A 25,362-nucleotide genomic window follows, 5' to 3' on the forward strand; every position below is an offset into this window, starting at 1 on the left:
GCATGTAATCTACATCACATTACTGCTAGGGGGAGTTCCCAGGATTGCACAGGGATACCAAAATTGGAATGAAAATACAGTGCAACTACTGTAACCTCAGCCACTTAGACAAAGTTAACCAATCTGATTACAGGAAAACAACAATCCATTTCAGCAAAGGTGGTCGTGGGCCAATCAGCAGTTCTCCAAAAAAAAAATTAAAAAGTTACTTAAAGCACAAAGATAAAAATTAATACAGTTTTAAATTATTGATAGCAAACATTTGTCAAGAAAGCAAAATGTTTCACTAGACGATGTTTTTCTATTCGAAACTTTACATATAATACCCAGGAGACATATTTTTTTGACACAAGGTGTTACTTGGTCATCTCCCAGCAATTTCATCGCAACCATTGCCATGCTTTGCAATAACATCCAATCTCAAGTCAAGAGTGAAACTAGTGTTTAACCTTGTCAGAAGCACTTCAAGAGATTTTGCAGCCTCTAGCAGTTCACCCCTAGTGTTGATAATAGTAAGCCCTAATGTTGGACGAAATGGGACTACATGTATTATGTGCTTTTTAAAATTGATGTGCACAAAGCAACATTCTTATTTCCTATTCATGTGCGTTGTATTTTAGAACAGGTGTGCGAGTATCGTTTATTATATTCTCAGAAGGCCAAGGGACGAAACTTGTATTGCCACTGACAGGTGACAGGTGTGTGTCAAATTTTCATGTATTTTATTTTAATTTTTTTCAGGAGTATAAGTTATGACTTATTACATTCCAGGGTGCAAAGAAAATCATTTTTAGAGCTTTTCATTTGGGCGAGCTGTACAGTGCAGCTGGCATGTTCTATCCCAAAAGTCATTTCAACTAGCCCCCCAAGAAACTTTTGTAGGATTACAGTTCTTCTGAAATGTTAATTAGTGAATTAACTCTTTACTTAGCCGTCTCATTGAAGTTAAGAGCAAAATTTACTCGCCTGATAGAAAGGTAATCACAGAGATATTAAAAACTATAGGTCTACCTGCTATTACGGTTCTTGCCTCCATCAGTAAAGTTTTTGAACATCTGCTTAGCAACCAACTAATGCATTTTGTGGATCCTTATTTGAGCATTATAATGTAGCGGCTAACGTAAACAGAACAGTTGTGGGACTGCTCTGATCACGCTTATGGAGGACTGGAAAGGAGCTACATGTAATTGTATCGATAGTAACTATTTAATTGGGATCTTATCAACAGATTTATCCAAGCCTTTTGACTCGCTTCATCCACCTTTATTATTGGCAAAACTAAAGGCATATGGATTTGAAGATTTTGCAATCGGTCAGTGTAAAACGCAGACTGCGGACTGCAGACTGCAGACTGCTGTCCAGGGGTAAAATGCAGACTGAGTGTAAAATGCAGACTGCAGACTGAGAGTAAAACGCAGGCTGGGGTAAAATGAAGACCAAGCATAAACTGTAGTCGCAAAAGGGTTTAAGGGCAAAAGAATTTGGCAAATACACGTAAACAAACACTTACTTGACCCTGATACTTGACGACATATGCTTCCTTTACAAATCCATTCCTTTCTTCCCTGGAACGTCGTCGACTACTCAAAAACAACATAATCGCAAACTTGAACCTTTTTTTTTCCGTCCGAGAGACCTCACGTTAAAGAGCGAAGTTTTCGATGCACGTGACCGTGAATTGGTACAACACTACGATGTTTACGCTTAAATAAAAGCTGCTGACCCAAAATACACTGTACTGTACAGAAAGAATTATGGCGATAAAAAAGGGAGAATATCATTCCAACAACAAAGAAAGATGTTCTACAGGAAATGTGGATGGCCGTCTATGAAAGTATTGGAAATCAAGGTATGCAGACTTAAGCTGTTTGGATGTTCATTGAAACTTCTGGCAAATGTGCAATGTACTTCGACTAGGAAGCGAGGTGTATAACTGATACCAGCTAGCTATTTCACCCATTTGAAAGAGCAGAAATGTTTAAAAAGTCTACAGTCTTCATTCTGCATTTTACCCCAGCCTGCGTTTTACTCTCAGTCTGCGGTCTGCATTTTACACTCAGTCTGCATTTTACCCCTGGTCCGCAGTCTGCAGTCTGCAGTCCGCAGTCTGCGTTTTACACTGACCGATTTTGCAATTGGTCTCATGAGGTCATACTTTTCTGATAGACGGAATAATTATGGTTAGGACAGGAACAGATACATTGTACCATGAGTGACTGGAGGTCAAAACTGTAACAGGGATGCCCTCATGGTCAAACTCTGGCTCCTTAATGTGGAATATTTTCTAAAACAACCTTATGTATAACATACAAACTTATAAGTGCAGTGTAATGATGTACTGTATGGGATGATCACCAAGCTTATACCTTCGAGAAAAGAATTGAAGACATTGAGAGAAACCACTAGTAGCCCAAGGCTATTGAAGACTAATTTCTTTGCATGCTAACATTAATTGTTTCATTTCTCTGTAATTTTAAGTACAGGAGAGCTGAATGTGAGTTAATACAACCAACATATTATTTTTACAGTGCACCGTACGTACAATAGTTTTTACAGATTATCATGTTACCATGTTAGGGCAAAAATTCAAGAGGGACTGGGGGCCTTAAGAAAAGTGAAACCTGGAGGAGGAACATATATGGGTCTGGCACTCGAAATGGTATGTGTAATGCATAGGTACAATGTACATGTTGTAGTGCAGTACATGTTTATGTTACAGGTTAAATATTAAATTCGGGTTAAAATTTTTTAACCTAGGTTGATTCTCCCAGCCTTAATTCGTGAATAATCAAGGCTCAGGGACAAAGGAAATTGAGAATCAACCTAGGTTACAAAAATTAAGCTGAATATAACTATGACCAGTAACATTATATCAAATATAATTATTTTTAAAGGGGGTCTGGATGAGTGGTTGTCTGCAGACTGCATGGCAATGCGGTGGTCCCTGCAAAATTCATTTTCAAGCTTGTCCTTGGTCAGGCCTGTAAATAGCCAACTTCGATGAGATTTACAGACAGAGTCCTGAATCTTTTTTTTGGCAACAGCCAAATGGCTGAATCAGGGTTCGCAAATACGCCAAATTTGGCGTATTTTATGCCAAAATTGTTCAGATGACTCCACTGAGGTTACAGAGGGAGTCACTTCGACTCCAGAAATTTTCGATAACAAACAGGGAGCCACTTCAGCTCCAGAAATTTTTGGTAACCAACACAGTTTTGTCCTTACCGTTTTCGCAACAAATACAATTTACGTTAATTGTAAACGTTCTAAACCTTAATTAAATCAACGAAATTAAAGAATTATACTGCATGACAAAACAGGAAGAGGGTAAATTACGATCAAAGTTAATTCCATCCTGGGAGACCCAGGGGCAGTTAGTCGGGTTGATAAAGTGTTCGTGGTGAAAGTTTACTGTAAGATCGAGACGAGCCCCTGGGCACTTACTCTTACCGAACCAGTTCCAGAAGCGTTTGAATTGCCTGCTTCTGATTGGCCAGAAAAAAATTTTTTCTGGCCAATCAGCGAAGAGAAGCTGCCAGGTGACTCTCGTGTTTTCTTACACGACGTAGTTTTCCTCATTGATCCGCATAGTTGCGTAAAGCGTTGAACGGGGTAAGTTTCTCGAGGAAAGTTTCAGAACAAAATGTTAGCAACCCGCAAAAATTACAACCTTTAGCATGGCTACAAGAAACAAACACTCCTCGATGAATATTTAGGGTGGATCTTTCCAAGGTATCGTAAATTTTTATTGCTGATACGAAATGCGATGCATGACTTTCACTTTCCACACCTTAATTTGCTGTCTAGTATACAACACCAAGCTTACATTTTAGATGTCCATGTTCGTTGCACAACTTCTGAAACTTTCTACAACGTGAAAATTTCCGTTGCACGGGCCACGCAACTAAAAATGCCGGCTTGCTGGCAGTGCACGCACCTTCTGGCTTTGATTTTGCTTCAAACTCCCTTACCGTACGTATTTTAAATACAGCCATTGTGTTTAGTTCGAAATCTTGGTCCGCTTCTGGCTGAATCCTTACTTGCTAAGTGAGGTCGATTTTTGCAGGCTGTGTGGGTTTGTTTTTACGGATAAGTGGAGAAAAAAAAAATAAAGGTGAGTTTGCGGAAGTGGTTGGTGTGAAAGTTTTGGAAGGCGATAAACGCGCAGTGTGTGACACGTGTAGGTATAGAGTTGAGAAATCGTGGAAGGGTGGGATGTCTATATAGATATTTTTGTAGTCACTAAAACTTTACAAGAAGTGAACGCTGTTAAGGAAATTCCAGGGAGAAGAGACCAAGGAATAGGGACACTTTCCAAAGATCCAACTTCAGCTCTTGATTTCAAGGACCTGGGTCTCTGGCTTACTAAACTGCATAAGAGAACCTGGATTAATCTTCACTGTGATTAGAATTATGGCTAATAGAAATGAATTTTTATTATGAGATATCTTTTAACAAATACATGTGTAAAAGTAATTTCACATGATATGTGAGTTTTTGCCAAACTATTTATCATTGATTGGCTTGATGTTTCCCCTTACTGACCCCCTCAAACACATCCACAGTGCCATTCTTTTAACTCCCTTGCAACTGATGGTACAAGATTGGACTCACTTTGAAAGAATAATGCTACAATAATATTAACAATTTTCCTTTGGTGCATTTGTTTGATATTTCATAACTTCCCTATCATAATTCTCCTCATCTGACAATAATATTCTTCTTTGATAATTACTTTTAAATCTTTAAACACCCTCTTCAGAAAGGTAAACATCTTCATTGCATGGTCACCATTGCACACAGTGTCTCTAAAGTACTTTCCACAGAATATAATTTATTACAATTATCAATTATTGTTTCCTGTAGAAGACAATCAGAGAATACAAATTCTAGAATACAAGCCGTGAAGATTTGATTCTTGAAATTCCTGTCTCAGATCATCTTTATTTTCTTTAAGCACTGATGTCGCAACATAAGTGGCTTGGAATGATTCTGCTGTTTCATTACTGTCATCAAAAAAAAAAAAATCTAAAAAATCTAAAAAATCTAAAAGAAGAAAGACTTTTAGAATTATCGAAAATAGTAAGTGACAATTTCAGCACAGTTCCCTTTTTTCCAGAGAGTGTTAGGAAAGTTGGAAAAGTGTATGTTATGTGTAGGTATACCATATTTACTTGTGTATAATGTGCACCCGAATGCGCACCCCATTTTTCTAGACAGTTTTCAAATAATAATATACTCAAGTGTACTTGTTGGCCACCTACTAAAACAAACCCTTTGGGACAGAAAGAATCACCAAAAAATACCCCAGCGTAAACGTTTATTAACAAATTAAAATAAAATAAAATATTACGGCTCCCTTGTATTTACATAACTCAAGCAGTATTATAGGTAGACATGTGAACTCCACTAATGATAAAGTAAAAAAAATCTCAACAGCTTAAAAATAAAATTAATGTAATGGCATCTGTAGTTCTGTATTATGGGATGTTTTTCCATTTATAATATGTAAATGTTCAATTGCACTATTATCTTAAGCAGTCAAAAGGCTTACTTCATCAGCTTTCAATTGTCAATAAATGGTGAAAAAAAACATGATAATTCTTCTGAAGTGTCTATCAGCTTTTAGACATAAGATTACTGAGCATCCTTGAATAAAAGCCAGATCTACTGTTAAGTATAATGAGCATCCTGAAGGGGGGATATCAATCTCATTGAAACTGTTTAACCCTCAATTCCCTTTTTTTACATTTTTTCCCATTCTCAGTGATAGAATACCCCTGCCAGTGACTTAAATCCCATTTTCACAGAGCAACAACATCGCATTTTACCCCTTCAGAACTCCCCACAATGAATTCCGTGTAGCACCCTTCCTAGTAAACAGATCAGCATACTTACCAATGAACAGCTGTATGTACCTGCAATGGGATTCTTCTGTTAAAACTCCTTAGAGAACATTGCCCTGAATTTCTTGTCCCCCAGTTAATGATTCTGGGCTTCTGTACAACAAAGAAAACACTCCCTATCCATTCAATTTGTCGCGATCTTTCGTTTTGATTTCTGCTAAGTAAGCGGCCTGAATTCCTAGTGACCTCGAGTACTTTACCTGGTCCTCAACAATTGACATGAGAGGTGAAATCACTATGACCAATGGATTACTAGGGAATTCATAACCTTTAGCATTAAACGATTTTTTTAACCCCGTAGCTTACAGGCAACATTTGGAAGGTTAGACTCTTCTATCAATAGCCCAAAACCATCTCTTCTTTCCACAAACTTCCCAACAATAAATCTTTGCTTCGCTTTGAACTGTACCACAGGAAACAAAGACAAGTCTTCTTCAAGCGCTTGCTGGAGGTCTCCCTTGAATCTTAAGTTAACACTACTATCAACTTCGGTAGAATTCGTACGGTCAACTGCTGTGAGCCTTAAAGCTTAAAAGTTTCGAAAGGAGTTTGGAGTGAAAGCAAGAAGAAGGCACTGCAGCTAGCTGGCATTTCCCACGATCAATCGACGTATCTGTGTGGCCTGTGCAACAGAAATTTTCACGTTGTAGAAAGTTTTAGAAGTCGTGCAACGAACATGGACATCTAAAATGTAAGCTTGGCGTTGTATACTAGACAGCAAATTAAGGTGTAAAAAGTGAAAGTCATGCATCGCGTTTCGTATCAGCAATAAAAATTTACAATACCTTGGAAAGATCTGCCCTAAATATTCATCGAGGAGTGTTTGTTTCTTGTAGCCGTGCTAAAGGTTGTAATTTTTGCGGGTTGTTAACATTTTGTTCTGAAACTTTCCTCGACAAACTTTCCCCGTTCGGCACGCTACACAACTATGGCAATCGATGAGGAAAACTACGTCGTGTAAGAAAACACGAAAGTCACCCGACAGCTTCTCTTCGCTGATTTTTTTTCTGGCCAATCAGAAGCAGGCAATTCAAGCGCTTCTGGAACTGGTTCGGTAAGAGTAAGTGCCCAGTCTCGATTTTACAGTAAACTTTCACCACAAACACTTTATTGACCCAACTAAATGTCCCTGGGTCTCCGAGGATGAGTTATTTCACTCAATGCCCGCCATCATGGATTTGACCTTTCCAGGTCAGCAGACCGCCACAGCTACTTCGTGTATCCCTCACGATAGTGTATAAATGCCAGGACCATGTGCTGGAAAGTCTGAAAATGGCTTTTTTTGTTGTGATACTTGACTCCAGACATTCCGAAATGACTCCAAAATTTGTGAAGCAGAAGTACAGTCACACTGACTTCACCCATCAATAAAATCTGCAAACGCTGGGCTGAATGACTTTAAAAGGAAACTTTTGTAGTGGAGGTCACTTTTCCACAGGCCAGACTACAGGTCACCATGATGAAGATGAATTCATGAACAGCATTAAGAGTGTCTCCTGGTCCTAATGCTGTAGCACTGTACATACAATCTGTGTGGTTTCAATGGTAATATTAATCAATGGAGCAGTGACCTGTACTGACTTGACCTGTGGAATGTGACCTGTACTTTAGACCTGCCAAAATTTTTGTACATGTAAATCCAAGGTATTTCATTTTTACTTTGTTTTCTTACATTTTTTTGGATTAATATGTAACTTCAAGCATACATGTACTGTATGATACCAGTGTTGGTAAATAATGATTTACATCCTCATTGTAAAAGTAAAAATTGATCACCAAATTAAAATTAAACTTTTTCCAGGGGAGGCCCTCACAATCTTCTATTGTAGAAGGCAGACCCCTTCCCATCACAGCTCTGCCCCATTTCAATACAGTCAGTTGCAAAACTACTGCTTGTTTTTCTCCTTCAACTTCAAATTGTTTGGGGAACCCTGCACTCACATTAGTCAACAGTACTGAGTATACTGATTAAGCAAATGTTTTTCAGTCTGTCACTATGTTATGCTTGTGAAATTAAGAATAACTTCTCTTTTGTTTAGTCAAAAGTCTAAAAATTTCCCTCATCTAAAGGCTCAGCGAATTACATGTATTAGACTCGTAATTTTACTGGTCACCATTATTAACTCGATGACAAATTTGAGTAGCCTTTTTTTATTGATTGTGTAGTCTCTCATACCCTGGGATAAAATAAAAATGCCTCAGGTGTATACTCCTTGTGGTTATTTTTTTTTCTGCCAGTTACATGTACTTTACGTGTTCAAATGATGTTGTTTACTGTGTTTGTTATTTTCAACAGGCGAATGATCAAATAAAGGAATCTGGAGGTAGGTTTGGAAAGATGATAATAATGTTTGTTGCCAGAAATGATTTATAAAAATTCAAAAGGCAGAGACAAGATTTCTATTCTTTATCGCTAGGCTCAGCCGAATAGAAAATATTTCTGTTTTAAGTATGAAGAGAGAAAACAACACAATGATAAATGGAGGGAGCCGCCAGCAACTGAGTTTATACCAATGATAGTTACAGCAAAAGCACCAAAATATAAGGGATATATGAGGGGGTACCCCCATTGATTTTGAAAAAGGTGTTTGCCTCCCAGGGTCTCAAACCCTGTGAGGTAAACATAATTTAAGGCCCAAACCCAAAATATGACATCCTGTTCAGAGGAATAAGAAAAACTACACTGTACAATATTTGTAAAAATTTAAATGGCCACACCTGGCAAACCTTTATTACCAGTACATCGCTTTTCTGATACTCTTGAAGATGGTTCAGTTTTAACAGATGGTTTGTTTGCCATTTAGCTGCGCATTTCACAGGCTTGAATTGAAACTGACACTTTTTAGAAATCTTATCCCTATGGGGTAACCCCCCCCCACTTCACCCCAAGGCTCACACTTCATTGTCCATTGGTGTGTAGTTAAGAAAGCTTAAGTCACACTCAGATTTGTTTGGCTTTTAGTACAATGTAGTTACCATAGATCCTTTATTAAATGCCCACCCCACCCCCCACCTCTCAAAGAAGCCCCCTTCCTCTAATAAGCTCCCCCTTTTTAGGGGAAGAAAGTTAATGAGCCCCCCTCTCTATTACGTCTCCCCCCCCCCCCCCCCCACCCCTAATTATTCTTCACTAATAAAGTGATAGACTAATCAATCACGACCGTAAAACTTCATGTGGACTGATCCAGGATGGTTTATTTACCAACTGGAAGTTCTGATTTGATTCTGATCCTGGGCTGCATGACCTAAAACTTCTTGTAATTGAGCTTTTCCACCATGTCTTTGTATTCTAGTTCTTTATGGAGAACTGATACTGTTGTCATTTCTAAATAATTTAGAATTTAATTCATTTCTTAATTATTAAATAAGCCCCTCATCTCTATTAAGCCCCCTCTCAAATGGGCTTGAAATAAATAAAACCCCTTGGGGCTTAATAAAGGATTTATTTTTCTAATTTTATGTTGTGACAAGCATTCCTTTCCCTTCATGTGTGAGTACCCCGGGAGAGTTCTCTTACAACTCTATCAGTTTAATCCCTCCCCCCCCCCCCCCCCCCCTACATGAGCCACCCTAACCCAAAGTTTTAGTATCTCATTGTTCACTTGCCTTCCAGGTACACAAGCAAGTATTATTATTATACTAACAGATGGAAGAGTAGATGACATGAACAGAGCAAGATCTGAGGTAAGTCTACTGCGGGTGAAGGTGTTAAAATACCCTAGGCACTTAGTTAAGTAAAACTGTGGCTCCAGAAAACATTTCTAGCTCAACTATAGAAGATAAGAATAATCTGCCCTCCCCCTCCTTTTCCAAACACACACACATACCCTTTTAGAAATTCCATAACTAAGGTACAGACATTTTTTTAAACTTTTTCATCTTCTTGTCCCAGATCTCCTCCACAAGAAATGTCCAACCCTATTTGTGGTAGTCTGTGGGGGAGGGCGGTGGGGTATGAAGAATTCTGGAAAATATTACAGAGTAGAGCAAGCAAACTTTTCTACATTGTATTTTAGGAACCTGCTCAGTAACTGCAAGGTCAAATTTTTTATTACATGTATGATAATTAATTTTTAAGATGATACTGTCAAGGAAATATGTTGTGATTCAATTTTATTCTTTGTTTAAGTTTTAGTTTCTTTTCTATAAAAATCATTATCTTGTATTACCATACCAAAAAAAAAAAGAAAAATTTAAACTAAGGATAAAATTGAACCACAACAAATATATTATAAAAGCCATCATACAATTGCCATTGTTGTGTGGGCCTTCAGTTTACCTTTGTTTTTATTGTATTTTTTTATTGTGCTTTTAACAGACCAAGAAGGCAAGGCAAGCTGGAGCAGAAGTTTATGCTATTGGAGTTGCAGCATATGTCAAGAAAGATGTATGTCAATACAAAATAAGAGGCTAATTTGAGACAACAGGAAAAGAGAGCTTAAAGAACTTCCTTGCTTTGAAGTTGCCAGGCTAATATTAATTGCATGTACCCAACAACTTGGTATTTAATTTTTACAGCTGCTTTTACTAAAACTGCATTATAATTTAGTCTTCCAACCACTTGACGCAAGTTAACTTTCTTTTCATTTAACAGCTTATTGAATTAGCCAACAAACCATCAGAATACTTTGTTTTCACTGAGCCAAACTACAATCTTTTGAAGAACCTTACAGATGAAGTAAGTAATTTAAGACAAAATGAGTTATTCCTTATTTTAGTGCATCTCTCTAGAGGTTTACAGTTTCATCAAAGTCTGTTGAACTTATTGTATGAATTTAAAGCAGCCTAAAATCACATATAGCTTATTCAATAAAGGTTGCTTTGGGCATTGAGAATTGGGCACTGGGAAGCTACTGTTTAGTGGTCACTCAAGCAAATCATTACAGTGAATTTTATATGCCCAAATGCCTTAAATGACCCACTGTCTAAATGCCAATTCCCGATACCCAAAGCAACTTCTATTGAGTACAGTAATTGAACGTCCCGTAAACAATCACCCAAAATGCAAAGACTTAGTGGTTAACCACAGGCGGGCATCTTCTGAGAAGAGGTCTGGGCACATCTACTCTATGGAAGACAATTTCTTGCATGCAAGTTATGCAACGTGTAGTTCCATGTTGTTACTAAAGCTCTTCGCATATTTTGAGTAGCATACTGAACACATTGAACAAAGAGATCAGAGAATGTGTCAAAGTGGTCGCTTACGTGTACAAGAGGTTAAAAACAGTGGAAAATCATTAAACTTTCAGGCCCAAAAAGTGATCGTTGTCGCTCACAGGTGATCATTTACTAGAGGTACCAATTGTAAAGTTTTGACGGGAAAAGTTTCGGTGTTTTGGATATAGGCAGTCGCTTATGGAAGGTGGTTGTTACAAAAGGTGGTCGTATATAAAGGTTCCTCAGTAGTTATAAGCTATAAATTGGCAATACAGGCAAAGCTGCCTTCAAGAAACAGCTATTGGTAGAGCACCCCTTTGGGAGGTAAGGGGGATTCCCTATAATGGCCTTTATGAGGGGGAGACTCTGCCTGTTAGGGGTGCCTTTTTTCAGGTTTCAGTTACAATGTGTATGAAAAGGGTTTGAAGATCTGTCATTTTGGTCTGTTAAGGTCTTTAAAAGGGCTAACTGACGCATTTTATGGCTGGTAAAAAGATGAGAAAACGCTCTGGTTTTGTTATCTATTCATATTTACGTATATTTAAAAGGCTTTGCATTTTTAGCAGTTAAAAGGATGCAAGTCTCTCAACTATAGGTATGTGAAATGGGTATTATAAATTTGCCAATGGACGGTATGAAGGGGAACGTTTTCTGTCAAAAATAGCTTTTAAAAGGGTAAGGGCGGGGCCTCCCCGTATAAAACAGTGTTGAGTAACCCCACAGGGAGAGTACCATCCTGCAGCCTTTTTTAAAATTTCTGTCCTTTCTTTCTTATTTGCAGATTTCTACTAAGTCTTGTGTGGAGCTGACTTCAGTGGATCCCCAGCAAGCATGTTTAGGAGGTAATGCGTTATTCTGCAGCTATTGTTATGGGTCATTTGTAAGTAAAGTAATGTTGATGTACGTTAGTTTGTCGTGTACCTTAGTGTCTTCAAGTTTCTTTTCTTTCTTGTACACTGTAGAAAATTCCACGGTGACTTTGTACGGGCGTGGATTTGTAAAGTTCAATGTAGCTGTTTGGTGTGGTTTCAGTTACAATGATACCTACCGTCTAGGTAAGTATGTTTTTTGGTTATCCTTGTGATTCCCAAAGTGGCCAAAATAACAATAAATACTCATTTACGGCATTTATAGAGTTTCACCGTGTATTTTATCACACAGCTTATTACAAACCTTGAAATAAATTGCTGTACTAAGAACAGGTTGACTTGATTTAGTATAGAAAATTCCAAAGCTCAGTGCAAAGTTACGAATATTTCGACCGAATCGCTTGGACTTCATCAGCGCTGTGAAGTGACATGTTGCGTGACAGAAAAGTAACGAATCCCCAAGAGAGGATTGTAAATTTTGGTGGTAGGTCAAGGCCCTCATTCCTATTCATGGAGGGTTTCCTCTTTTTAATAGCAATTGGAAGCTTAAGCAGCAACGACGGCGACGGTTGTAAAAAAGTCACTTAAAAGTAAATGAATCACGCTGCTTCAAACTTTACCGTGCCTATTCCATCTCGTTCAATTCGGCGAATGATGGCGATTTTTTCTGGAGTTGAATTATAAAAGACTGTATGAAAGTCAAGGAAAAGAAAAAGAGGTTATCCCTATATTAAGATCTCTCCTTACAGATAACCCACCCAGCCTAGGAAAGGTTGGACACAGCACCGTACCCTAGCTTTTCGAAGAGTGTTGTGAGCATAAGTGAAAGTGCTGTGAGACGGGACCTACAGTTTTTCGTCGTTATCCGAGAAGACTAGAGAGTCTAATCGTTTGCAGATAAGATTGAAAAGGCAGAATTTTTTCTCAGTTATTTAAAGACACTGAGTGATGGTCTGGCCGGGGTTTGAAACCGTGACATTCTGCTCAGCAGACGGGTGCTCTTCCAACTGAGCTAACCAGACGGTGATAAAGGACATCGCTATATTCTGGGAGAATAGCCGTTTGTTCTTTTATCGCACAACCTTGAGATTGTAAACACTGCCTTATATTTCTCCTCTTTCTTATTAATAGCAACAAGAGCTATCGCCATTGGAGACCGCCAGCTTATTTGCCCTGTTCCACCTATGAAGGACGCAAACAGGTGGATATATCTTTTATTAACCTACGCCATTTTTCGGGAAATTTTAGAAGAGTTTTATTTTACCCAACCTTTTTTCGGCGTCCCAAACATTTGGGACTTCGGGGGTTGGGGGGTGATAGGTGAAAGTATTTCAAATGCAGAATGAGGCTACTTGTATTCTACACAATTCAAAACTAACAACTAAGGATGCATAGAATGCTCATTAAAAAGTAATGATAAACAAAATTGCCGTGTTGTATTTGGAGTTTCCTTCCAAGCGTTTCGGGCTTGGTTCTTCATCAGTGGTGTTACAAGTACGTTAGAAACGTTGCAAGGTTTGCATATGAAATAAAAAAACAATAACAAGTAAACTTTGCAGTGCTTGCGCGGCTCTTCAAACGTACTTGTAACACCAGTCTCGAAACTTTTGAAAAGAAACTCGAACTACAACGCGGCTCTTTTGTTCATCACCGCTGTTTTATGGAACATTCTCTTACAGACTTCCTATTTAAGTGCTACGAATTTTGTTTTTCGTTATTCGTTCAGCTAATGATACATCCTGTTTTATTGCTTATCATTTTTTTTTTGCTTTCGCCTTCAGTTCCTTGATGTTGCAGGTTTCATTGAATAATGGAACAACGTTCGTTTCTAGTAACGTGAACATTACAACTAAAAATTGCCCAAAACCGGAAAATAATGGAACAACGTTCGTTTCTTGTGACGGGAACGTTACAACTAAAAATTGCACACAACCAGTAAAGCCGAATGAGGAAAAAGAAAAGGAAACAGAGCCGACAAAGGTATGCTACTTTGTAGTGTTTACGTAGGATTTACGTTTTTTAGGCTACTTACTGCAACTGGTGACATGTAATGTGTTCTGGTTAAGCTTTAGATATCTAGATAGCACTTATTGAATTGGCTGTCTTAATAAACCACTAAAAAAAAGAAAGAAAAATACTCAGCGATTTATGTTTTTCGCCTACTGTAAACTGCCGCTTGTAAGCTTCCACGTGACTTAAAACTCGCTTCCCCTCCCCCCTCCCCCCCCCAGTTATATGCCGATCTAGCTGCACGCAAAAAAAAAAAATGTTGAAACCCCAATATAACGATCCTCGTTATAACGATATTCCCGATATAATGGGCATTAGAAGAAAAATAAAAAAAATAGTAAAAAAAGGTGATCATACCAAAACGTCTTTCAACAAAAAGTATTAATTATTCAGAAACAAAGCAAAGATATCCAAAACAGCAAAGCCTCCCTCGCCAAATATCGTTCGAACAAACGACCCATTTCTAGTGTGATAGAGCGCGTATCATATCCTGGTTAGTCAATGTCCTGTGACATCACCATCATAATTAGTAAAGGTTGCTCTAAATGCTCCTCTTAATGTTAATATGATTAAGCTTTTTTAAAGCAAATTTTTTGCTCCTTTTTTTCTAGACTGAAAAGAAAACTAATATTGGGTTAATCGTGGCGCTGTTGTTCTTATTGGCATTTTTGTTGTTGCTTGCCTTGTGGTGGTTTTGGCCGCGTATCAGAAGGAAGGTGAGCCTGCCTGCAGTGTGTAATTTGTGTACTAAAACTGACAGGCGTGCAGTTGTGATAAGAGCTAAAGAAAATCACCTGATTTTTCTCGACAATCTTTTCTTTAGCGAGTGAATTTCTTTTTGTAAAATCCTAGGAAATAAACATTGCTACGAAGAGTCCAGCCAAAAAGGTCTCATTTGAATGGTAACACAACAGACAACAGATTGATTTAAAAGTTAGACTGGAAAGACTGGGAGCTACTGTGAATTCATATGAAATTATGGTCACACCATGGGATTTCTAGCCTGCGAAAACATCCGTTTCTCCTTGCTCTTCGCCGCTGGGGACGTTTCGCGCGGAGGAACGACGTTCCTCCGCGCGCAACGTCCCCAGCGGAGAAGAGCAAGGAGAAACGGATGTTTTCGCAGGCTATGGGATTTCGGCCTCAGAGTCAAAAGTTAGAACCATCTTACAAGATTCCATCAACCATTCTGGATACAAGACAGAAATACTGATCAAGCCTTTAAAATCCCAGAAGCTTGGAGAGCGGTAAAAAATATCGTCATCTGAATGGTTATTCATGTTTTCTACTTTAGCGTTGCGTTCAATGAGAGGGGTTGGTATGTCCCTAAGGCTGAATTCCAAAACCTGGCGTTTCGTGTATTGAGGAGAAAGCCGTGTCGCTCTGAATATTTCACTGTTGTATTTGAGCGCTTCTATGTCGCTGTCGCAGTTTTAATCCATCTCATTATATTGTCGCCATTTTTAATGCCCTATGTCGCTGTTTCAAGACAATGTCACTTGTCGAAGTACACCCTTACAAGGCCTCTTCAATTGTGGACGGATCTTCTGTGTATGCCACGATTTTTGTGTTTTTCAGCCACCACCACGTAATTACCAACCAGCGGCTGCAACGGAAGAGAAAGCAAAACCACCCGCTCGTCCCCCGCCTCCTCCGCCTAGGCCAGTGGAGAAAACGGTTAGTTACAAGACGGTCATAGACCGGCTGAACAATATTGTTCGGTCGGTAGGTTAAGTTTCAGTTTCTTGAAGAAATCCAAGACATCGACATATTTTTATTCAATGGAATCGTTGTCCCAAAAAAGCGTCGCAGTTTTAATTTATTGTTTGTTTACCAGAATTTGTACAGACTTTTGATTTGTGTAGATTTTGATTGGAAATATGGCTATGGTTATTACTAACATGTTGGCAAGAAAAACAACAACAACAACAACTAACACTTTTGTGTGACGTTGCATATTTCATATATGCTATATGCTAATCATCAGCCAAAATTTTTTTGACAGTTTATCAATTTATCAATATTTATTATTTTGAACTTGAAAATGGCGCCAAGATGACACCGAACGAAACGTCGTTCGTTCTTATCCGCGTTATTTTTTACTTGTTTCTGAACAAAAAAACATTTAAGCGGAAGGTTGTTAAAATCTCCTCGTGGTATGTCGTTTTGTTGTTTGTCATTTGCGTATTTCTTGTATTCTTCTACAGGCGTCTGGTAGAGTAAAATGGCCGACTGTTGACGCCTCCTACTATGGGGGTGGGGGAGTTGGTGGAATTGTTCCAGTCAGAGTAAGTATTAGAGTGTGTAGGGCGATTATCAGTATGTCTTTGGCGCGAGTAGCGTTTTTCCCCTGGGCATGAGGAAGAGGCTGTGATGTCGTGCTTAATGGGCAGTCATCTTTGTTTCAGATGTACCGAGGGAGGGAGGGGGGAGTCGTTGGGGTGTATGAGCATCGACGCTCGGCCGCTCGCTACATTTGAGACAAAAACTGCCGCCGATTATAATAACTGCTGGATCACGACGAGCCTACAGTAACTAGGAGACAGTCTATTAATACTTAAAGTTTTATAAACCAAGCCGTTTGCGTTCAAAATTGTAGGTAGATTGGGGAGACAAAGGTTCAACTGAGGCAGGAGCGAGGCTGGCAAAGGCTAAGGTAAACTATCCTTTTTGAATTGTACATGATAAGTAACCGCTATGTACTAGAATTTTCCTCGACTTGCCGTACTGGCCCCGGTTGTTCAAAAGGTGGATAACTTTATCCGCAGGATAAATCTCTATCCACTGGATAGCACAACTGGTTTCCGTAATACTTAGCCACTGGATAGTGATTTATCCGGTGGATAGCGCTATCCAGCTTTTGAACAACTGGAGCCTGATGTCTTACAGCCTTCGATGGCAGATAGGAATTTGCTCCTGGTAAAAGATGAACTATGTCCAACCGCATCATTTCTAAACTGGGTCCGGCTAAGGTGTCAGCTTGCCCTTATTTTTAAATATAAAAAGGATGTTTACACATTTCCTCAACGAGATTCAATCTGCTGGAACCTCTGTAACAAAATGGGCTCATCTTATAGTGTTAATATTTTCTTTTGGTCGTTTGTTACTATCGCTCTGCATAATACCAAGGCTCGTTTTGCGAAGACAAAATCGTGTTATTAAGGAATTTGCACACTAAGGTTAGTGGTTTCCCGCCTTTTCCCCACGTTCACGGCGTCTTTTTCGCGGAAAAAAATAATAGCTACATCATTAATTGACTATTAATTTTTTTTGTGGGTCCCAAAAAAACAGAGTAGGAGATAAACATTTCCATTGCTACTATGGTCGCTTTATCTAGTTTCAATACTTATGAATCTCCCACGGGTAGTTTATCGCGGTTAGAAGCAATGACAGCAGTTTTATGTTACCCGAGGTAAGTGCTTTATTCGGGGGACTTACATGTAGATGCGTACTTATATCACCAAAACTGTTGTTTTTATACACCTAATTCAAGAAAGGTTGCTTTGGTAATTTGTCATTTGTGCATACGGAACTCACTTCAATGACTTGCTTGAGTGTCCGCCAAACAATAACTTTCCAATGCCTAATTCTCCAATGCCTGAAGCAACCTTTATTGAATCAGGTATATATAACTCTTATTTTACTTTCACATTCCTATCCATTGCTTTGTATTTGTAGCCAACATTGATAAACGACACTGACGATAATGAAGGCTTAGTAAAGTCACCTTCAAAGAGATCTAGATCACCGACACCAGGATGTTGGACGGCCGCTAAGGTAAAAGGCTTAAGTCTGTTCACTCTGTATTTCTTCTAACGTCTTGGCTGAGAATTATATGGACATGTTGGAGCATTGCCAGCTGATTGCTCCCTTAACAAGGGCAAGGATGGGGGAGGGGGTAGTGGGGAGCAAGGGTGGCGCACAGGTGAGAGCACTCGTCTGCCATATGTGGGTAGGGCTCGAAAAGTCCCGTCCCGTCTTGCGGGGCAAGTGACTTTTAAAGCTCGTTGCACATGGGCAATTGTCCAAACCGTCATCTTCGAACGAAATCATTATCTAAGAGGAGCAAAAAGTGGCCTTGGACAAGGAAAATGTGAGAGCTTCTTGCCCAAAGAACAAGCCGGAGTTCTTGGTTTTTTGTCGAGCCCTGTGTGGTTTGAGCTTGTTGTTGTTTCTCTCTTCTACCTCAAGAGATTTTTGTCGGGTAGTCTTCTTTTCGTAGCTCCCAAAAAAGGGCGGACCTGCACCTATTCCAAACAAGGTTTGTACTAGGCTGGGAAAACGATAGGGATGGTGACGTAACAATGCCCCAATCCCTGAAACGATAGGTAGTGCAGGTTATAGGGAGTAATAAAATAAGAGGTTTGGAAGGGTGCTGGTCAATCGAAAGAAAAAAAAACAGTACTTCTAAATTTCAATTCGATCTGGAACGCACGTGCACTATCAAGCGAGTTCTTGCGAACTAAGTGTTTCTTGGATAGAAAGAAATTTACAATTTACAATCTTTTGTTTTACAATTTCCTTTTTCTTAGGTATATAACTTTGCGTTGCACCAATTGTTGATTACATGATATATAAGCAAGCAAACATTTCCTTGAGATTTTTTCTTTTCTTTTTGGTTTCCGAGATCCAGGAAGAATAAATACGTGCAATCTTGCGGCAGAAACGAGCCCCTAAAGCCAGTTTCACGTCCTGGCCTCACAGCAGGGGAAAAAGGAGGCTTTCGTTTTGTTTTAAATGTGATTGATCGAAGTTTCGTCAGCCTCATTTTCCCTTTCTTGCGTTCATGATAAAGACACGATGCGCACAGCGGAAAATTCCAAAAATGAAATGACATTTCGTGGCGCGAATAATCATTAACTTGGATGAATGCATTTGTTTCTAGATCAAAGTTCTTGCTGGAGTGGATGCTATGTCAGAAGGTTATAGGAAAGTGGCTTCACACCGGCCTCGTCCAGGAGGAAACGTACGTTTTTCTTTTCTTTTCTTTCTTTGATTAAAAAAAAAATAATGAATAATAATAATAATGAAATTAAATCAACAAGTCATGCCTACTGTGCCTTGTTTCACCTTGACCCGTACTAGTTACCTGTTTAACCGGGTGTTATGATAGACACACCTTCTAAATCAACGCGCGGTGTAAACTGCAAAACTTTTGTAACGACCGCTCGAACTTTTACTCAGCGTCTTGCGTTGAGCGTTATAGGTGCAAATGCACGATTGTAATTAACTCTGAAAATCTAAATGCAAATAATTCATATGTAAGTTCTAAAAACTACCATCCGCTGCTTCAGCGCTTTCTCAAGTTGTAAACGTACTGTTAAATGAAAAATCTCCTCAGGGACAAAATCTTCTAACCAGCACATAGCGGGTTCCTCTTCTTCTAATCGTAGAATGAACTTCTTCGACACAGTCGTCTTGTTCTTTCGATAGCTCAAGACACTTTCCTTGCGATTACTTAGTCCTCTTGTAAACTTTGATCTAAACTCATCGTTCGAGAATAGCTCATTGGCGCTGACCAAACTGTCCACGGGCCCTCCGTGGTAGCGCTCGTCACTAGCCCCCCTCGTTGCAGCGAGAAAAAGTTCGCCACGACGAATACGTGTGAGTCACTGGGAATGAGACTCATTAATGCTGACGTAAGCATTTGACAATGGTAGACTCTCAGATATCGCAACGAAGGGCAGTGTGTTATGAATCTTCCGAGGGCGCTGTTTGTTACTTCACTGCTATAGCTGAGATCCAATACTTCTAAAAAAGAGCAGGGGTTTTGAGTCATCGAATTCAGGACATCGTCTGTGATTGCGTGACCATACCTGTTTGGAATAGAGTAGCTGTTGTTGTTACAGTTGTCTCTGGCCAATCCCTTTTTTTGTTTTTTAAGGCCTGTCAAAAAGGTCATTTTCAATGTAAACACAGTTAGCGGTGCAGAATGCTTTAGGATTCTAGTCGTACTCGAGAGTTCAAAACTGTTAAAGTAAACAATACCATCTTTGAAGGTTCATGTTGCAGAAGGCTCATACAGGGACCTTGAAGCATGTTTTGGATTGTTGGGGCCCGCTTACGCTACGCGCAAGCTCAACGACTACCTAAAGGCGCTGTAGCTTATTCAGGAGGATCCCCGGTTTGGCTATAGCCCAGCCAGCCCCATAGCTTCATGGACCCTGCCATAAGAGTCTTCGCAACTCTCCGTCACAAGTATGCCTTTGTGCTACTCTCCCTCCCAAAGGGTTGTGACCCACCAAGGCCAGAGGCTACAACGCATTGTCACAGTTACATGTCAGTAAAGTTCAGTGCAGTTGTAGCTTCATGGTTTTGATGATCTAGAGGTTGCATAAATGAAACCATTACTAGACTAGTTACTTGGTTGTACCCCCAACCTACCCACAACAGCAGAGTCGCAGATAACGGAGAAACCGACAGCGTGGTAACATGAATTTTAAACCATTTTCAGTCAGGTGTCTGCACCAAGATAGGTCTACTTCTGAAATCACCGACTTCTCCCAGCGAACGGACATAACAGCGTTGTCCGAAACATTCGTGCCATCGAGCACCAGTGACGTCAGTGACGAGCAGTTATCGATTAGCTTCGGAAGGCTCTCACCCTGAATGTTTTTGCATCTTCGGAGACAGAGTGATTTAAGATTCCTGTGAATAAGATTTTTCAAGATTCGTATTAAACAATGCCTGTCTTGCAATGACCTCTCCTATTACACAGGCTTAAGATTGCGCAAATTTAGCAAGTTTTCACGCTTAGACCTAGTTTTCAGATTACTTATAACGCAGCAGCAGAGAGAAAGGAAATAGCTTCTCGCTGTTAATTAACGTTACATCTCGTTTTCGTTTGACTGACTTAAACATCCCGCCTTCAGTTAATTCTTAATGGCAGTCAAATCTCTGTTCTCACCCAAAATGTTGAGTAGTGATGGGGAAAATGTTCTCGTTCATCCCAAATTCTTTACCTGCAGTGTTCTGCGATGTAACGCACCATTTGATCTGTGAGTGAAGAACAGTAACTGAACTCAAGTATTCTTACAGCTTGCAGCGAGACAAAAACCCCTCGTTTTTCCACTTCCAACTCTAGGCTCTCAAATAATTGATCACTAACCCCAAGGCACTTTACTGTTTGTAGACGTTGGGACATGATTCTAAAGGCGCCTGGGTGTCCAGAGCTGTGGCGTATATCCAATTTTGATAGGTTTTCCAGGAACGATGTCTCCTAGAACAAATACAAATAGCATACAAATTGTTTTGTTCTACCGTGTAGCGTGAAAATTTTGCAGGTTCTAATTTTTGCAAATTTTGCGGATTGACCTCGATCCGCAAAAATTAGTTCCCGCAGAAAAAATAAAACGCTGCAAAAATTAACTCCCTTCAGTCAAATTAAAAACTCTGCTTTTAATGGACTTGTTGTGTATGTTAGGGATAGGCCTTTGTTTTGTTTTGCTGTTGTTCAGTCCCTTTGTGGAGTAAGATATTACAGTGATTACCGTATTATTCTCCATTAAATATGTAAGTAGAGTGAACTTTGACTCAACATACCGTAAAATAAAAGTTGAAAATACCATGTTAAGGTTTCTTCTACTTAAATATTCTGCTACTTGAACAGAGAATCGCAAAAATTAGTTCCTACCAGAAATTTCAGTCATCTCGAACCGCCAAAATTTGTTTCCGCAAACCACAAAAAATCGCCAATCCGCAAAATAAAACTCCCGCAAGATTTTCATGTTACACGGTAACTCTCTTGTAGTCATTTGTGCTGATCCAATACATGAGCCAGAAATTAACAGCAAATAAAGCGCGTCACTGGCCTGCTGAGTGGGAGGTTGCGTGGTGAAAGCCAGGCGACAATCAGCCACGATCGCTGTTGTTGTTGTTGTTGTTTTCTTTTTTAAAGAAAGACTTGTAAGATCATTCTCGCGGTGATATTTGTAAATGTCGCTGTACACAGTTGCTATTTATAGAACAAAACTGAGACAAACAAATTTAGTTAACATTAGCGAATTCCTCACTTTTGTCATTGAAATGAAATATCATCCTTACATGTCAGGCAGAGGGGACGTAAAAAGACCCCTGACGTTGTTCGAAAAGTGACGGGGTTGAAAAACCCTGGTGTCATGGTTTATCTCACTTGTGCCGTGACTGGTCTGGGTGGGCGAGGTGGGAACAAACAAGTGCTGAAGCGACACCAAAGTGCATCTCTTTGTACTGTCACGTCCGATATTACCTCTTTGGTAAAAGCGCACTTGAGCTATCGAGGCCTGCACGGTGGGAAGCTTATTTCGGTTTCAGTAGCATGAAAGACCAAGGTGTATTGGTATATTGCTGCATTGCTGCCCCCACCCCCACCCCTCTCCTTCCCCCTCCCTCCCCCTCCGTAACAGGGTTCCCCTTAGCAGTGTGGTGTGTCGCCGGTACCCATACATGCACCTATTCCGAGTGAAAAGAGTCAAAGTTCTTGTCTAAGGAAACAACGCAAGAACAAGACATGAATCCGGACCTACACATCTTAACTTCGAGTTGTCAACCTCTTATCTGCCGCGTTGTTTCCTCCGTTATTCAACCACTCGTTGCGGCGGAAAAATTGGCACTGTCTTCTTTTCTTTTTTCGTTTTTCTTTCTTTTTGGTCTTTCTACCCTTTACTACTCACCTTCCCCGTGAAGTCTTCAACAAATGTTGTGGATTCTAAACAGAGCACTCTTAGTTTAGGACAATTCTCCACTAGAACGTGAAAAACTCTTGGCGACAACGTAAACCCTCCTAGGTTAAGCTTGTATAGCATTGGCACCATCCGAGAGCGAATTACCTTGATAAGGCACATTTCATTGAGTTTATGAAACCGTTTAAGATTCACTGACTTCCACAGTGAACTATCATACGCGATCAACCTCCATGTTCGGCAGACCTGGGCAATGTGGCACAAGTCTGTCTCGCTGAGACATCGAAAAATTAATAGCAAAATAGTGTCGGGGAACTCTTGGATATGCATATTTTAAGAGGAAGTAAAAGGATAAAATCCGACATTCGCCATGTTTGTGCGTATTAGAACGCGCGCAATCATTTGTTACGTCAGTTAATTGATTATGCATCGGATCAACCATCTTGGCAACCTAGCTCGATACAGGTTCGTCGAGCTCAACATGTCCACCGAGCTCGATCAACAATCTACCCCGGGAAACCTTGCTCGATTTGTTGTAACTGATATGATCCTAACCGTGCTGGAATCCACTCGTACTCAGTCTCCATTGGCCGTGCTGGACTAGTAATCGACATCGACTTAACTGAATCGAGCACGACAAGCATCGAGCTCTCGTTTACTATTTCTTTCTTTTAACTGTTAGTTCTTTTGTATATTTAAACGAGTTTTCTTCTTAAAACGGGAAAACACCATACATAAGTTATCATTTTTCGTTGAATGCTGTTTATTGCTGTTTCTGCTTAGTTGACGCTACATGTACATCTTACAAAAACTATCTTTAATCGTCCGCCGTCGTCTGCTACTGTTTATAAATATACCTTACATACAACTTTGACTTTTCTTAACAAGTGTTCTTAAAATACCCGCCCATCGCTTGCTCCGAATCGTCAGCTACATTAATCTTTAATCTCGTTTGTTTTGTTTCAGTGGCTGTATTCTTCAGATCCTGAAGTTTGATTCCCCTATTTTGCGTCAGGAACAGACAAACAATGACTTTTAATTTTTGTACTGCTATAGAAAAGCAATTCTGAGGTGGTTTCGCAAAGTGCGATAAAGTGACGGACAAAACTAAAGAATAGGTATACTTTCTCTTTAGTTCCTGCATATTCCCTTACTTTGACTTGCGCTGTTATAGTTCTCGCCGTTCAACAAGATATCCCTATTTCTAACAGTATTTTTATACTTGATATAAACAGGCTTTTTTTTAATGAATACATACATAAATTAATAAATACACAAATAAATAAGCCTTTAGTAAACGAGAACTAGAATTGACAAGTTTAGTTTCAGTGTACGTTTAGGAATAGGTTAGTGTGGTACTTAGTCATCAAATTATTGCAAGTTGCAATGTGTGTATAATACAACATGTTTTTAGTAAATATGACGAGAATGGCATCAGCAACAAACTTTGTATCGTATTTTACCCCTATTCTCTGGTTTAACAAGCTTTTCAAGGAACTAAACTTTAAATCTTTCCATTATGGGAATTTTTATGCATGTCTGTTGTATTGTCAAGAGGGACTTAATAGCCCTGCAAATTAGATCAAAGACAGTTCGCTCGGCCATGTGTTTTTGTTTTGTTTCGTTTTTGTTTTTCATCGGTGTTATTCCTCTTTCAGTTTACTAATTATTTACTGAATAGCTGAAGTAGACGAACCGTCATGAGTTTCCCCCAAACCAACCCCCACCCCACCCCCAAATCTCCCCTCACCACCGTCACAAAGGTTTTCGTGACGTTCCATAATTCTCTCATATGTTATTTTGAAACCCGCGCGTTAGTTAGGCTGAAGTCGGCTATCTTTTAGGAAGACATCATCGAGTCTAACAAAGGAACAAGACAATCACGCTGTTAAAGTCTGTCTCGTCCAATACCTTATTGTATTTCGTCTCATTTTGCTATATACCCAGGTGAAACACTCGGGCTCGAGACGAAAGAGTTATCTATATTATGAGCTTTTTTTCTTGGCGGTAACAAGTCTTTGGCCTCGGAAAAATGTATACAGACACAGTAGGGACCTCGAGGTAGTGTTCTCATAAGCGAGAGTCTGTAATAGCGGCACTTTATTTCTGTCAAACGTCTGTAATTTGTTTTCGCCAGGGATTTAGCTGCTGCCCGTTTTATCGAGGTGTCCGTTATAGCGGGGTGTCCGCAAAGCAAGAGTTGACTATTTTCGGCCAGAGCCAACGCGATGATGATTTCTGACAAAGCGAAGCGCTTAGTTTAACCCATTCGTCCATGGGAATTTTGCCGAATAACGCGTTGTGACGCTAGTCGAAATGTTTTGTGGTCACTCTCTGGTTATAAAGAGCTAAAACTTACCACAAAGCTGTTTCCAGGTCGTACGCTTCTCGTCCTTCTGATTCATATGCAAAATACTAGCTTGCGAAGTTCGGGCATGCGCAGAAAGTAAAATTTCGAGATTTTGGGTTTAAAAGTGACACAGCGGTCTTCACTTTTTTCGTTTCCCTTTATTTGCCACCCTCTTTTCTCGGTTTCTTGCTTCATTTTGGTTTCTTTTGCTGGGCATTTAGCAGGTTTCATTTGGGTGGAAACCTTTTTGGGCAAGCTTTCAGGTTCTTGGGTTTAAATCTCTCTCCTCCGCAGGGGCTCCCGCTAGGTTTTCCAATAAAAGTAGCAATAATCGAAAAACCCCGCGCTCTCATTTTCTTTTTCTCCCTCCCCCCCCCCCCCCCCCCCCCCCTGCCTCCCATAACACAAAG

The 25,362-nt window shown here is 39.7% G+C and overlaps 2 protein-coding genes across 3 annotated transcripts in view; one reads left to right on the forward strand and one right to left on the reverse strand.

The window, feature by feature from the left end:
• The window catches only part of LOC140946100 (anthrax toxin receptor 2-like), a 26,688-nt gene extending 2,641 nt beyond the window's left edge, over positions 1 to 24,047 (forward strand). Inside the window, exons 3-19 of one of the 2 annotated variants that reach the window (XM_073395175.1) lie at positions 621 to 698; positions 2,578 to 2,659; positions 8,203 to 8,230; positions 9,520 to 9,590; positions 10,225 to 10,293; positions 10,501 to 10,584; positions 11,845 to 11,905; positions 12,026 to 12,118; positions 13,064 to 13,133; positions 13,714 to 13,912; positions 14,554 to 14,658; positions 15,521 to 15,619; positions 16,150 to 16,230; positions 16,542 to 16,598; positions 17,621 to 17,719; positions 18,828 to 18,908; positions 23,569 to 24,047. In XM_073395175.1, the coding sequence (XP_073251276.1) occupies positions 621 to 698; positions 2,578 to 2,659; positions 8,203 to 8,230; positions 9,520 to 9,590; positions 10,225 to 10,293; positions 10,501 to 10,584; positions 11,845 to 11,905; positions 12,026 to 12,118; positions 13,064 to 13,133; positions 13,714 to 13,912; positions 14,554 to 14,658; positions 15,521 to 15,619; positions 16,150 to 16,230; positions 16,542 to 16,598; positions 17,621 to 17,719; positions 18,828 to 18,908; positions 23,569 to 23,598 (1,387 nt within the window). In that variant the 3' untranslated portion in view covers positions 23,599 to 24,047. The remainder of the gene's footprint in view (positions 1 to 620; positions 699 to 2,577; positions 2,660 to 8,202; positions 8,231 to 9,519; positions 9,591 to 10,224; positions 10,294 to 10,500; positions 10,585 to 11,844; positions 11,906 to 12,025; positions 12,119 to 13,063; positions 13,134 to 13,713; positions 13,913 to 14,553; positions 14,659 to 15,520; positions 15,620 to 16,149; positions 16,231 to 16,541; positions 16,599 to 17,620; positions 17,720 to 18,827; positions 18,909 to 23,568) is intronic. The other variant, XM_073395176.1, reaches the window with a different exon arrangement.
• LOC140946101 (F-box/LRR-repeat protein 12-like) lies at positions 19,401 to 22,932 on the reverse strand. Its single transcript, XM_073395177.1, has 4 exons — positions 22,594 to 22,932; positions 20,905 to 21,161; positions 20,327 to 20,590; positions 19,401 to 19,758 (listed from the first exon to the last, which is right to left on the reverse strand). The coding sequence occupies exons 1-4, from the start codon at positions 22,930 to 22,932 to the stop codon at positions 19,401 to 19,403; spliced, it is 1,218 nt and encodes a 405-aa protein (XP_073251278.1).
• Positions 24,048 to 25,362: the final 1,315 nt, after the last annotated feature.

Source organism: Porites lutea, chromosome 8 (assembly GCF_958299795.1).
Source record: "Porites lutea chromosome 8, jaPorLute2.1, whole genome shotgun sequence".
Lineage (NCBI taxonomy): Eukaryota > Metazoa > Cnidaria > Anthozoa > Scleractinia > Poritidae > Porites > Porites lutea.

Coding starts and splice junctions, on each gene's coding strand:
- LOC140946101 (XM_073395177.1), bottom strand. CDS start 22,932: ATGCATATCCAAGAGTTCCCCGACACTATTTTGCTATTAATTTTTCGA. Junction 21,162..22,593: donor TTGAAGACTTCACGGGGAAG/GTGAGTAGTAAA, acceptor TATTTGTTCTAG/GAGACATCGTTCCTGGAAAA. Junction 19,759..20,326: donor CTGCGACTCTGCTGTTGTGG/GTAGGTTGGGGG, acceptor TATTCCAAACAG/GTATGGTCACGCAATCACAG.